This window comes from Anguilla anguilla, chromosome 4 (assembly GCF_013347855.1).
Source record: "Anguilla anguilla isolate fAngAng1 chromosome 4, fAngAng1.pri, whole genome shotgun sequence".
NCBI lineage: Eukaryota > Metazoa > Chordata > Actinopteri > Anguilliformes > Anguillidae > Anguilla > Anguilla anguilla.
The window spans coordinates 12,990,953-13,006,112 of NC_049204.1; the positions used below are offsets into that span (position 1 = coordinate 12,990,953).

The 15,160-nt window shown below is 44.4% G+C and overlaps 1 protein-coding gene across 6 annotated transcripts in view; it reads left to right on the forward strand.

Annotated features, from left to right (window-relative positions):
• The window catches only part of tp63 (tumor protein p63), a 54,348-nt gene that overhangs the window by 20,234 nt on the left and 18,954 nt on the right, over window positions 1–15,160 (forward strand). For 4 of the 6 annotated variants that reach the window (XM_035411945.1, XM_035411947.1, XM_035411946.1 and 1 more), the window contains exons 1-2: window positions 6,043–6,194; window positions 14,854–15,111. In XM_035411945.1, coding sequence (XP_035267836.1) covers window positions 6,153–6,194; window positions 14,854–15,111 — 300 coding nt within the window. In that variant the 5' untranslated portion in view covers window positions 6,043–6,152. Of the gene's footprint in view, window positions 1–6,042; window positions 6,195–14,853; window positions 15,112–15,160 lie in introns of those variants that run through there. The other 2 variants (XM_035411943.1, XM_035411944.1) reach the window with 1 other exon arrangement.

A 15,160-nucleotide genomic window follows, 5' to 3' on the forward strand; every position in this document is an offset into this window, starting at 1 on the left:
CAGAAAAGCCTTCCTGTAAAGTGCTTTTAAAGTATTGGGTAGCAGCTAACGCACAAAGGCTGTGGGGCAGCATCGCATCAGGTGTTGATAAACAGACGCTGTCCAGAGCCTGCTTGTGTCTGTCAGTGCATACGGAAGCTGTTATTGTAGAGGGCAGGTGCCCCTCAAGAATAAGGAGCCTGACACATGATACACTGCTAATCTGGTGGACTTCAGCTACAGGAGCCTGGAAGGGACAAACAGTAGAGAGAATGCTTTGTGTGAGTCACAGAAAGCCTTAATATTTATTAGCTCCTCTAAATGGAAGCATCAGAACTCTTTTGGAACTTTATCTTTTCTCATCAGTGTGTTCCCCTGAAAATTGTTTTTCTTCTCAACCGTTAAGAAACGGAACTTTGAAGTTGATTCTTTCATGCTACTGTAAGCGTTCCATATTAATTCAAATATTTCTTCTGAGCTTCTCTGTGAAATTATGTTGCCCAACAAGTGGGGCTTGGAACACTGACGACCGTTTTATTTGTGAACCACAGTTAGTGTGAATGATGACCGTTAACCTAGATTATGTTTAATAATATAGAAAAAAGACAGACATTTTTCTATTTGAAAATATATGCTTGGTTATTGTGCTAAAATGTCTTTTTTTTTGTTCAAGGACACACAAAATACATATAAACAAATAAAATACAAACAAAATATAATAAAATACATAACAAAATATATTTTCTGAAATGACAGCCTGTTAATAGTAATGTACAAAATATATGAACAATCAGTAAGTTCATTTTTATTCCAGAGGAAATAAAAATGAACTTACTGATAAGTTGCAAAGATAATAAAAGATAAAGATGAGAATAGTAATTAATCATTTATTCTTCTTCCCTAAGCTAATGTCTGTGATATCTTTTGTACTCAGTTCCAGCAAAACGGTTATTTTTGTGGAACAAACAAGTGACGGGTAGATCTTGATTTGCAAGCTTTCCTTGTACAATGACAAAGTCATTTCATAATTAGTGCCTTTGGCTTTGTGCCAACGATCAGGTTGGCTGGGCCATCCCCTGAAACATATTTATTTATTCAGCCTCGACCAAACAGAAATGTTTATATTCCGTCTAATTAAGAATCGGTTATTCATTTGCCGTAGGGCCTCTTTGTCATCGTTGTCTTAAGCAGACATCAAACATCAATGATCGTGCCGTAATTTGTGATTAGTGGGTGGGTCAGAATTGCGTCGGTTCCAAGTCTTTGTACTGTGACCCAGTGTCACCTGAGGCTCCATCCTTAATGTGCTATGCGCACCTTAACCTTTAGCCTTTATTGACATCCATAAACATCTTGCCTCGGGGGCTATTGGCGCTATAGCAGGTCATCGCTGCAGGCGCCCAAGTTACAGAAAAGGGTCAATAAATGAGTTATGACGGATCTTCAGTCCTCACGCCATTCCCAAGTGTGAACAGAAATCACATCAGAAACACTCCTTTTGGGCTTGAGTCCAACAGAACACAGCCGTACTGTGCATGCACACCGACCGCAAACAGTGTCACCACAAAGCACAGAGCCCTCTCAGTCACGCGCCCTGCATCAGTGCCATTCTGTCCCTGACTGGAGAATACAGATGACTTCAGTCAACTGGATTATTCGGCGCCTTTGAAGACTGAGCCATGCACATATTTGTAGGGAAGTTTTCAGTTATGTGGAGTACATTAAGCATATTTATTTTTTGGAGGTGAGAAAAGTTGAGCCACAGGGCATTTCCTGTGCACATTTGAAGCATTGAGATACAGTGGACTCGTACTGTAGATTGAAGTGTACGTGTTCAAATGCCTGTATGTTTTCAGCAGTGTTGCAATTCTATTTCAGTTTACCCTGTTCAGAAAAATGAGCTGAATTTCAATTAATTTCATGCAGCGGCTGGTCTGAAATTGAATGGACCCCCATCCCTGGCTTTTGTATTAGTTATTGATTGATTGAATGAATTACTTTCTTTGGGTCAAGGAAGTGTGTCGTCTACTTCTGCACATTGGTACTGGTGTGATTTTCGAATGTGAACACTTAATAAACTAGAACCCTGTAAAATAATAAAATGTACCATAAAAATAGTCAAATGGCCTGATGGAAGCCTGTTGTTGCAGACTTGCCATGAGCCCTTGTCTGTTGATGGATAATAGCCCCGAAGCTGGGCTGGGTGTGGCGGGCAGGCGGAGGTGGTGACTCCCGACTTGGGGATATCCAGATTTAGTGACATCTCTTCAACCCTCCTGGCCTGAGGGCAGGAGTAATCCCTTCAGGACCTGCAGTTAGAGAATTACCCCCACCCCCCGGCCGACCTCCACCACCCCCACTGCAGTCACCACCCCTGCCCCTTTACCGTCTCACCCTCTTCAGCCTTCTCTCTGTCGTCTGTGTTGCTTTGCACTCGGGTCTGTCATAATACACGACACTTTGCCGTGATGTGCTTGCGGTGTACAGCCATTTGGGCCTAGATAAATGAATGCAGTATACCTACAATGACCCAGTGCTGGTTTCTGTGGGACTCCCTGGCGTCTGCAGACGGACCTGCCTGAGGCAGGTGAGCCGGGTGTGGTCAGAGCAGCCCCAAAGGACCTGTCACTGGAGAAGGTGGCGTGTGGTCCCAGTCTCTGGGGTTCACAGGTCGGGGGGGGGGGGGGGGGGGGAGACCACTGCCCAGTTAAAGACCTCACCCCTTTTAATAATGGGGAGAGGTTAAGGATTCAGTGGCTGACAAATAATGGTACTCTTCGTATTATTGCACTGCATGCATGTGATTTTAGCAATGAACCAATTCCTCAGGAAGTCTGGAATTTCTTTGAATCTCAATCTTTAGGGCATGGAAAATACTCATTCAAATTTACTGTGTGCTGACGTGTGCTAGATGAACGTAAAATGTCCCTTGGAGTGATCATAGTAACATTTGTAAAATGTCGTCCCTTCCACATGCAACAAAAGATTACATTTTTGTTCATATTTGGAGAGGTTTTGGATAGTTTTTTGGACCCATATTTTAGATCCCAAAACTGATGAAAATATAATAATTCCTACTAGGACATTATGCAAAAGTGAGTTTCATGAGTCAAAACAGTTGATTTGTAGCATAATATATGATTATGTTGTAATTTACAGCAGTGCACAATTTAGACATTTTGGATACATTTGGAGGCACTAAGGGACACCAGTCTACACTGCTGACCTTTTCCTTCATAGATCGTTAGTAGTTCTGCATTTCACCCTCAGATTTTGTGCACTTGTGGTCAAGGAGTTTATGATCCAGGACATGGACATGGTTTTACCCGTTATGTACAGTATACGTGATCTCTCAGTATTTCATTTTAAATCGAAGGACAACAACAATCAAGAAAATTGCGTTTGTGGCTCTTTATTTCTACTTAAATTATGAATATAATTTAAGTAGAAATAAAGATAAGTTTGTGCAGGTGTCTTGCTTCATTTAAGCCATTTTCTCTCTCTGATGCTCAGAAGTCTCTGTGACTAGAGTTGTAAAGCCTTAAATAGAGCACAACCTTAATGGATGAGGATTGGCCAGATTTAGCATACTGCACAAAGGGGTTAAACAAACCCAGGTAAAAATTGAAGGCATTTTGGCTATGGTCTGGTTGCACTTCAGCACATTTTATTGGACAAAGAACAAAAGTTGGAATTAATTATCAGTCTACAGGAGATTCCGATTCTCTGTGATTGAAATAAACCAACATTATATCCTGTTTTATTGTATATAATTTAAATTTAATTATAAGCTTTGATTACTAATCTAACTCCTTTTACTAAGCAGCATTTACGGTCCCCTCAATTTTAAGTGCGATACTGGAGACCTGGCAACCACTTGAATTCCTGGAAATGCTTGCATTTAAAAATGGGGCTGCACTGTTAGATGACATATGAAGTGGCATGAGATGGGCACAACAGGCATCCTGAAACTAGACAAGTGGGAAAGAGCCCATGGTGACATACTGGGAATGCCTTGAGTGACTGACTGCTTTAACGGATAAATGCATACTAGAGAACAGTGTTCTACATAGTTGCGCAGGTGGTGCTATACCCCTTTCACACCGACGCAAGGAACTGGATAAAACCCGTGTTTGCCTTTGGTGCGAAAGGGTCAACCTGCGTTATCTGCCCCAGGTCTGCGACCCTGTTCACGACCTGGGATTTAACTCGGATTCGACGTGGCGGCTCGGTACGAAAGGGGGGGGAACAAGGGTTACTCTATGTAGCATGGTTAGCTGACCAACCCTTGATCTTGTCCTGTTTTACTGGGCCAAATTTCCTGAATTGGTGCTTCAAGTCTTACGGCCGCCCTCAGTAGTGCGGTGTGAATGTGTCAAACGTGGTTTCAACCCAGATTCAATGTCCCATATCAGCCCCCGGGGTTTTGTGTGTGAAAGGGGCACTAGATAGAGCAGTGAAGGGCTGTACGTATTCTTTAAGCTGTGTGGTGACTTGGAGGTGGCTAATGCCTTTGCAAATGGGACCATCTGCAAAGACAGGTGAATTGTGTCAATAGTGTGTTGTGGCTCACCAATCAGGTAGACACCTGAGCAATGTGTGTGACATTGTTAGACATTGGGGCGGTTACATTTTTGTTACCCATGGTGCTTTTAGGTATATATAGCCTACTAAATTTAAAATAGGACTAGGAACAGGTTTCACAGTCAGTTAAGCAATACTGTTATTTCGCTAAATTTAATTTAAATCATGCTGTGATGTAATGCACATTATTTTTTGCAAGTGGCCATTAACCTAATTTGAAGAGTTGGTTTTTTCAAATGTTTTTACTTTTTAAATTTTAATTCTTCAAATTCTGTTGCTTTCAATTACCAGTAGTGATTGTTACATCAGCATTAGAATGTTCACTTAAGAACATTCTGATCACACATTTGTGATCTTACACCGTAAAAGCTTTTTCTGCCTGCCAACGGAGCAGAATCTGATCTGTTCTCAAAGTGCTGCATTCAGTACCGGCAGTCATGTCCCAGTGACACGAGAAAAGCAAGAGTCCTGCTATTTGAAACAACCTGCGTGTTTCCAAAACAGACCAACACCACTCATCACTGATAGATACAACCGGTATACATGAGCTCTGCTGTTAAGATCAGGCTACGTCTGGGGACGACAATGATGCCAGAGCAATTGGCTTGCGTGGGAGCAGGGAGGGAGTTATTCTCATGTAAATTAATTGGGGCTCACACAGTCCCAGCCCTCTCAATGCATCTGAATGCCTTGCTGTTGCATTGTTTGTTTTGGAGCGCCCTTCCATGCCGGCAGGCTTGCTTTGTGTCGGATGTTGCACTGTCTAGGAAAGATGCAGTTACCCAGGACTGTGTCCAAGGCACCGAAACGGTCCATCTTCTTGTCACTTGTCTTTTATCACAAGTTCCTATCCTCAAATGAAGTTTCACATCTCTAGCTGTCAGTGAAATAAGATAATAATTTTATTAAAGAGATACTTGTGGCAGCAGTATTAAATTTCTTTTTGGCTATATGGTCTCCATTGTGTATTTAGAGTCAGTAATGGTCCAGACGCCTTTTTAATTTTTATCCGCATTCAGCGTGTAAATGCATTTCATTGAGTAAATATTATTTTCCCTTTTGTGCATATTGAAATGCATATTTTAGATCCCCGGGGCCCAGTAAAATGCAATTAATTGTACTTCATTTTGTTTTCAGAGTTTTCCAAAAACTCATCCGAAAAAAACAAAGAAAAAACAAACTCCCGTAAAAAAATTATCCAATGGGCACTACTCTGCAGTTTTTTTAACATGGTTGGTTGACGTTACTGATACTCCATCCTGCTAATGTTCATAAATTTTTACCATCATTTAAAAAAATACCCTCAGAAAACCAGAAGACTGAGTGCTGCACCTCTAGGGCAAGCCTCAAAGACACTGCTAACTGCTTAAGAGATGGGTGTGGACTCAGGTATTGGACAGGTAGCTTGACAAACCCCTCCCCTCAGCTCCCTGGTATATATGGCAACCCCCTAGAATCCTATAGACTCTGCCTGTCCCGTTCACGTCCATAGACCATCGCAACTCTCTAGATTGGGGGTAAAAAAGAGGTAGAGAACCCTGGAGCCAGAGGAACAGACGGCAGCCGCACTGCTCAACCTCAGCGCCAGCATGTTGTACCTGGAAACTCCAGCCTCGGCCCAGTACAATGAGGTAAGGAGACCCGGGCCCCGGTGGGGGAGCCAGCCGGGATTCGGCCCTAGCAAGGCTGGCCTTGTGGGGCACACCGGTGAAGCTGAACGGGAAAGACTCTGTGTGGATACACATTATATGAGCTGGTATGGCAGCTGGAGCCTTAGTTGCTGCTTGTAGTGGTCGGGTGTTTTCTTCTTTAAAAGCTGTGGACAACAGCGAAACAACTTGCACACGGTGTCTACGCAGTTGACACTGTAAGATGTCTCTTTTGCAGCTTTGAATTGGAGAGAGGGGTAGGATTCACTATGGGACAAATACTTTTCTCCACTCGTGCTCACGTCAGTTTGGTTTAGTCAGACACTTTTAACGCACGCAGACAAAACAACGCCGGATGCGTGTGGACGGCAGTCCCTGTTTTGTTTGGTTTTTGAGTCCGTGGTATATATCATTGTCAGACTGGAGAAATGTGGGGAATGTAAACATCAGGCGTGTTTTGGGAGTCAGGTCGACTGTTTATAAAACGGTCGCCTTGCCCAGGTTCTGTCAGCAGCTCGGGCAAAGGCGATCTCAGGGTGAGCCGCTGTCAAAAATGCACATTTAGGACCTGATGCAGTCCAGCACCACTGGACCCACCTGACTAGTCAGAGATAAGACTCGTATACCTCATTTGCAAGGTTACAAAGGTGTTCAGACATGGCTGTGGACTACAATGCGCTGTTAAGAGTTTCTGAAAAATCACTTGTTGCTTTGATGCAGAATTACGCTGAGAATGTATTATTTTGCGTGTACGCCAGTGTATGTAATTATGTACACTCTATTCAAAATTCTAAATGCATCATGAGCAAGATGTAGGGAAGGGCAAACTGATTTGGATATTGTACATTGATGGGACAAAAAGATTGAATTATTTACTCCTTAATGTGATTTGATGCTCCCGGCTGTCAACTCAGATTGGAAGAAAATGCGGATTTATTAATTGACTTGCTGCCCGATTCGAGAAATGGGTTTTATTTGGCTAGCCTTGATTTAGAAAGCCCAAGGTGTGGGCTGTTGATGTGGTTTCATTGAACTATGTTTACAGGTAATTTACTGTATTTACCCTCAGTGGCTAGTGCAATATGTTTACTTGCCAATATCGAAACCTTTCTTTTGAGACGTAAAAGAAGCATACTAGGTTGATTCCAGGTGAAACTTTTGAGTATTTCGCAGTGCCCGTGACAAACATTTGTTACATGCTGTTTTGTTCAAAATGTTAGAAACATTTGCAAATGGATTTTGAATGTTGGCTTGTTAGGAAAGCCAGCAGTCTGTTTGTTTCTTTAAATTCTGTTTGTTTCATTAAATTATTGGGAGTTTAAATGATGGTCCAGTATTTATTTTTTATTTTTAGTGTTAAAAAATACTATAGAGACGGAGATAACCTTCTCTAACATGCTAAGCCAAAAACAGTGTCAAAAGTCATGCTGGCTGTGGAATTATTTGAAGGCTAATCATTTTCGATTGTTCGATATTTGAGTGATTTACAAATAACCCACGGAGTACCATTAGGGCATATGAAAGTACATCTTGTACTAAAATCAGTGCATATCTACAAGAGACAATTGTGTGTGAGGTAGTGGAGTCATGGCTTTGAGGCACTTAGGTGTTTAAATTGCAGGTGCATGGTATGCATTCTAATTAGAAGTCTCTTCAGCCTGAATGACCTTTATCCCCGGGATACAGCTCCTTGAGGTGTGGTAAATTACGGTGGAAATAATGGCCTTTTTCCTTTTTTTTTTCTTTTCTAACTTCACTCTGAGGGCTGTGTTGTTTACTTGGAACGGCTAGCAGCCGTTAAACATCTCACTTTATCTAAATCTGTGGGTTCATCCTCTGCTTTTCACAATGGCTGGAGCTCAGGGTTTTGGCCGGCCTTCATGTGAATTGGCACCGCTCTGAGAAGTCTGCATTGTTCTTGCATACTTAATTACTGCTTTGAGCCCTGCCCACCACAATAGCAATTGTACGCTAAATGTTGAGTGCACTGTGTGTGGATTTAGCCGTCGTGAGAGGGCGTGTGATTTCTGCAAACACACTCTGGAGGTGGAGGGTCTCGCTAATTGGGGAGGGAAACAAAAACTGAATGAATGGGCATGACTTAAATTTTGTTAAACAAAGTGAAATTGTTTAAAGGTCATTATAAGCAACATGCCGCACGATATCGTGATTTAATGCATAAATACTGCATTCAAATAAATGCAAAGTCCATTTCCTTTTCCTGTTTTTGAAGTGAGATATGACAAGCTTGTAAAATAATATTGACCTTACCTGCATGCGTTTTCTTACTTTGGCTAGGCTAACAGTGCTGAGTGAGCATTAAGTTCACTGGACGCTCGAGACAGTGAATGAGACAGGTGGTTAGGCGCGAGGCTCTGTCCCTCGCCACGGCTGCAGGATCAAAACAGCCCCGGCCGTTTGTTCTCCGCGGTCCGGCATTCTCTGTTAGCAGGTGGCTGCGTCGTCTCCCGAGTTCAAAACACCCTGGGCTCACGTAACCTCCTTTGTCAACAGACTCTGCCGGCTCGAGCCACTGGAGCAGAGGGGAAAATGAGCCCCCCTACTTGAGCTTCCCCTTCCTGTGCTTTTAAGGCCGAAGCGCGGTAACTGCAGGGCGACGGTTTTGATGAATAACGCTGTCGCTTCGAATAATGGTAGAAAGGGTTGGGGAGAGCCTATTTATTTTATAATATTAGGCAGCGCAGGACAAGAAAAGCTTTAACTAAATAACATGTGTTTGTAACTAAATAACTTCTTGGAATAGACACTGCTGAGTGAATTTACAATGTTTATGTTGGGGGGGGGTAGTTGAATTCCGGGCATTGTGGCGTTCTTTTAGGAAAAAGGTAGAATGCAGGTGTATTGGGTTGCTCTTAAGGCATCTGCACTCACCTGTGTCGCCCGCTGGAGTGAAGGATTTTACACGCGCAGGTCCCGCGGGACCCATCTGTGCTATTGTGACGGGGCCTCCTAGGCACCGTTGCCCTGCCCCCCGGCTGTAATTGCCTTAATGATGTGTTGATGCAGATATAATCACTCGCTCTGGTTTTCCTAACTGGTCTGAGGCGCTGAGAGACCCCGGTCCCCCCCCGCGGTCACTCACCATACTCAAAGCTACGCACTTACCGCTCTCCGACCAGGGCGGCCAGGTCACGGGAGACCCAGCAACGACAGCTATTTTAACCCTCGGGCCAGGCCTCCTGCTGTTTCTGTGGCTTTTTAAGTGCCCTGGCTACTTTGTGTTTTTAAGAAGCTGCGTTACTGTTTTATAGTTCTAAATCATTGCCATCCTGGAGCCAGCAAATTCTTCACATAACATTAATGCAGGGAAATATCATTCTTAAAAAAATTTTTGTTGTTGAATCTGTTGTAAGGAATCCTTTTGTTTGTTTTTTTTGCGTTTTTTCTGCTGTTGATATTGTCAACAGAAACCCAGCTTGAATATGTACTTATATATGGGGCCTACAACGTTTGTGATACTTGTACTTGCAAAAATTAGAATTTTCTTTCATCCAGTCGGAAAAGGACAAATGGGACGGCAAAATCTGTTTCAGGTGCTGCGCCCCTTCCCAATGTGGAATATTCCGGTAGCCCTCTGTAATAATCTCCTAAATTAAACAGGTAACAGCATAACGAGTCATCTGTCAACAGAAGACATGAAATCCATTGTCGACGAGCTAACAGCACTACGAAGAACACTTTCCTAATCCTTACAGTCGTCACACGGAATCGGTTGTAAAAGGAGCTCATCTCCTTGCTCTTGAAGTTTAGGTAGATAGAAGGCTGTAGCTCCTAATCGCTGGGGTATGTGCAGAGCAGGATGGCAATTCACCTGTGCTGCTTTTAAAGGGATCCCAAATGCCATAGCTACCAGAGCTAATATGGTCGCTGGTTACAAGTGGGAATTGTTCTCACTCCTTTCTGCGACGTAGTTACATGCCACATTTTCAAGGGATTTTATTGTAGCTGGGGGTTCAGGATTTTATGAATTACTTTCAGGATTTGCCATTAATCCGTTTTTAGTGCGTCGATGCATGACAAAGTCCAAATAAAACTGCAGCCAATGAAAATACTGGTCATTAATACTGACCTTTAATGGGGGCCACGGATTGTTATTTTGAAAATCTCTGCAATGGTGTTGGCATCTTGGAGATTATAGTTAGGGAATCAACAGGGGATCACTTTGAAGGTTACCATTTTTTTCCCCCCTTGCTTCCCAGTGTGTGAAACTTTGTGTGCGACTACTGCCTGGACTTTAGACAAAGAAATGTTTGAATGTCTTGAACAGACTGCGTAACCTTTCGGCAGCTATATTAGAGGCTGTCGCGGATGTCAAGGCCACTGATTTACTGCAATTCTGCTTAGCAGCCTGACATCTCGGGGGCCTGTGCTCGGAGGCAGCTATAAACGGAAGGTATTTTTAAGAGGGCCTGAAGTGGTTATTAAACTGTTGGTGTATCACAGTGGAATAAGATATGAAGAAAGAGAAGGAAAAAGGGCCTCGGTCCCCTCGCCAGGCCTTTTAAGGTTTGATAGCCCAATGCCAGTTACTGAAATGTAAAAAAAAAAAAACGTAAAAAAAACTTTGAGATTTTCAAAAATTGAGATTGCTTTTCGCTGATAGGACCACATGGTTTTGGTGTGATGTAAAATGGCCATAACTGGGAAATGATGTCCATCTTGGCTTTTCCTCTTGCCTGTAATATTGAAAATAGTCATTGAAAGCAGAGAGTGTTTGGTAATCCGAGTGTAGTAAAACGAGTAGTCTTTTTGTTGCTGCCCATTCATTTGCAAATGTGTTGTGCTGATCAGATGAAGGAAAGAAGAGATTACAAAGGCAATGCCATCCCATGCTGGAAAACAAAAAAATCAAGTGAATAATTGTAACGTTTTTTTGGGGGAATATTCACATTTTTGGTTTCAAAACATACGCACATTATGTTTTTTTTTTTTCTCGCAAAAAGGTTTTGACCGAAGCGTGCTTTGTACCACCGCTGGTAAATATCTGTTTCGTCTAATTATCGTAGCCTGTCACAATTTCCGCAGAAACCGCGTGCGTCAGGTGAGATGTTACGCCACTTTTAATTGGCTGGGGAGCATCACCGCGCAGCTGCTTTGCTTGCGCCACAGCCCACAAGCTCTGACATCAGTCGCTCCGAGCCACCAGGTGTAGGAACGGTCTGACCGACAGAGAAACGCTGCGTCACTACTCTTCTAATTGAATTTGGGGCCCGCGGTCATTCCACCACCATTTTGGAAGGGCAGTCGGGTTTTGCGGCGTTGTTTAGGGAAAAGTGCTCAGTCAGCTCACCTCTCCCACCCTCCCTCCGATGGCCTTTTCCCGCCTTGTTTTTTTATGAGTAAAATGATCATTGATTTACTTTGCAGACACCCTAGCCTCAGGGCGACTGGCAGCGCTCAATTTCGACGTGCTACAATTTGATACTGCTGCTTTTCCAGCGAAGCTCAAGGTTACGGCGTGCTATTCCAACTGAATCCAAGCCCGGTTCCTTACCCACAGTGCCACTGTGCTTAACTGAAGAAGAACTTATTTTAGACCAGAGTTGACCTATAAAAAGTAGCGCTTCTCTTAGGTTGTGCCTGAGATTCACACTTTTTTTTCACACTTTCACACTTTGCTGAAAAAACCTGAGTCTCCCACTCGCCCATTACGCAGACATTAGGGGAGCCTCGTTTACACGCCTGACCGATCTAATCTGAGGATCTTACTCAGAAGCCCCCGGCCCAAACAGGCAGGGGATGGCCCCCGCAGTCAGAGTCGGCTCTGCTCTGCCGCCTCTCTCAGTCTGAAGGGCTCCATTATCCTCTAATTGCTCCATTGTGGAGCAGCGCGTGTCTGAGGAAGCTTCACCCCGCCGGAGGCGTGGGGGGGTCAGCTAACGCCGCCGGGCCCTTTGTGCGGCCGTCTCGCATCCGCTTACGCCCCCCCCTCCTCACCCCCTACCCCCCTCCCCGGCCCATTGTTTCACGGGCGGCCCGCTAAAAGCCCGGACGCCATTGTCTCGCGGGGGCCGCGGCGGCCCGTGCCGCACACGCGTGCGCTGACCCCCGTCCGCGAAACCGCTGGGGACCCCGTGGGGACGGCCCCTCGTCACGCGTGACTGAGCGAGCGAGCGAGCGAGTGTGTATGCGTGTACACATGTACATGTGCGTTTTTGGATGTGCTCGCGGGCCCGTGTGAATGCGTACGCGCGTGCGTTTTCTTGCCTAAAGCGCGTCACCTGGCTCGGACAGCACCTGCCAGAGGGTGTGAGCCGGACAGCTGAGCCCCGTCGTGCCTGAAATACAAAAAAAAGGGGGCCTAAAGAGATTAATGGCCGCCCGGAGAGCCGCAGAGACACGGCACCTAGTCCAGGAATGCGCGGGTATAAATGGAACGGAATGGAGCGCATGGTCACCAGAGCGGGCAGGACAGGGCCTGGCCGGGGTCCAGGCCTGTATCCACTCTTCTCAAGTGGCAGCCATTTTAGCTCCACTTTTCTAGAGCATGGCTGAATCGGACTCCAGACCAGGTGGACGGTAACTAATGGGTTTCAACCTCAGACCAAAATATTACGTTGCCTCGGCTTTTCCCTTCACTAAAATGGCACGCCGAGACCTGCGGTCGATGCCCGTGAGGCCGGGTGAGTAAACCTTAAGTGGGCTGAGGTCACGCTACGGTTCTCTCGGGGAAGCTTCTTGGCTAAGCCCGCTCGACCTGGTTTTATTTTTGTCGCGGACCCGCTCGTGCGCTCGTGCGGCCGGTGATTCACGGCAACGGCGTCCGATTAAAAAGAGCGGTAAGGAGCCGCCTCCCCACTTCTTACAGAGTAGCCCCGGGAGGCGGTCAGTCAGAGGGGATGACATAAACCCTGTCTGAAGCACTGAAGGGCTGAGGCCGCTTATGTCACGCGATGAGCGCTAACGCTACTGCGTCATCGCTTTGTTGACGTCTACGCTGTGGCTCGTTTCTTAAGCTAAAATGAAACATGTCGTCTTTAGCGAAATATTGTTTTTATCTATTAAAATTTCTAATGTGGAGGTATGCATTTAGTGTATAAAGATAGCTAGGGAGAAATGTTCTGTGATAAACGTCTACATTGGTTTGAGGAAAAAACTGGTTTCCCTAGTGTAATTAAATCACACAATGAGTTCAATTAATAAATCTCTTTAGGCTCAGAGATTTTTTTGACAGGTTGGGCATTGCAGACTGTAATGGAAGTGGACCAAAGGGTGTTTGGTGACGATCTTCTGCTATTTGATAGTTTATTAATTAAAAGTGGCTGTGATTGCATGGGAAAATTGTATCAATGAGCTAACCATGCATGTGAACACATGATAGTTATGTTAAAATTTATGTTCCATGAAAAACAAAATTACATTTTTCATGTAAAATGTATGGGTTATCAACTTACATTTCTAAATTAATTTAAATGAGCCTTAGAAATGCTGAGGTGTCACATCTATGCTATAATAAGAGAGAAGTTGCACATGCAGTGTATTTAGCTGGTTTGTGATACCACGACATTGTGCTACCACACGACATTTCTCCTTTTATTTTGCTCATCAATGTTTGCCCTCATTCCTCTTTATCTCTGAGATATGTATTCATGTTTTTTTTTCTTCCCTGGCATAAGCTACGGTTCCTAAGATTGTTGCATCCGGTGAGAACACGTGCAGTTTTACTGTGGTGCTACTCCTCTTAACCTAAATACTTCTTATTGTTCCTTCATCTTTCACAGGTACCAAAATCTGAACCCTGCTTCTCAATATCAGTTTATTTCATGGTTAAACCTTATGCCTTCTGCTGTTACCAGTGACTAGTTACTGTATTAGAGTTGGTATTTGTATGCTATATAATACCTATGTACATTTCTAGTTATTTAGCAGACATTTTAGCAGAAACAATTTTAAATGTATCTTTTTTAGCAACCATACTTTTTATCCTTCTGTATAAACACGCATGTGATACCAGGTCATTCTGTCATGGTCTAGTGGTTGGTGTCATGTGACATATGGGTCTGGGCCATGACTTTGAAAACCTAATCTGCTAATATGCGGTGTTTTCAGATGCCCCTATCTGAAACATTCTGAGTTTGGTCTTGCACACTAAGACTGGGGCTCCATCACCTTTTCTTGGTGCTGTTTTAAGGTGATATAAATATATTGTGCAATTTATCATCTTGTGCAAGGCTTTGTTTAAAAAATGCAGCATCCTAGGGGCAGCTATATTAGTTACAGATGATCTCACACAAACAAGGACTTGTTCATGAAGTCAAGACACAGGGTCCTGTTTTTTCTTGTGGCTAGCAGCCACAAATAGTTTGTTCTGGAGAGTAATACCGAACAGCAACACTCTGGGTTTGCATTGTTTGATGCTAGCCAAGAGTGATGCCAGCTTTAAGACTTTGTGGCTGTTTTGCATTTCTTCTTCGCATTCGCCAAATGCCACCGTGTCACCTGCGAGACAGCGAGGAATCCTTTTAAGATTCCGGAATCCATAATTTACTTTTATTCATTCACCGCCAGCGTCTCTTATGGTTTTATGAAAAAGGCTTTCGCCAAACAGCTTGAAATGCGGCACCCTCGTCTCCTGAGCCGTAGCTGAAAGGGCCCTGTTGTCTTTGTTCTCTTCCCGCAGTCTCAGTACACAAACCTGGGGCTCCTCAACAGCATGGACCAGCAGATACAAAATGGCGGCTCCTCCTCCACGAGCCCCTACAACAACGACCACGCCCAGAACAGCGTGACGGCCCCGTCGCCCTACGCTCAGCCCAGCTCCACCTTCGACGCCCTCTCCCCGTCGCCCGCCATCCCCTCCAACACCGATTACGCCGGGCCGCACACCTTCGACGTGTCCTTCCAACAGTCCAGCACTGCCAAGTCTGCAACATGGACGGTAAGACCCCGCCCATTCACCCACCCAGCCAACCACCATACAGTGTGAT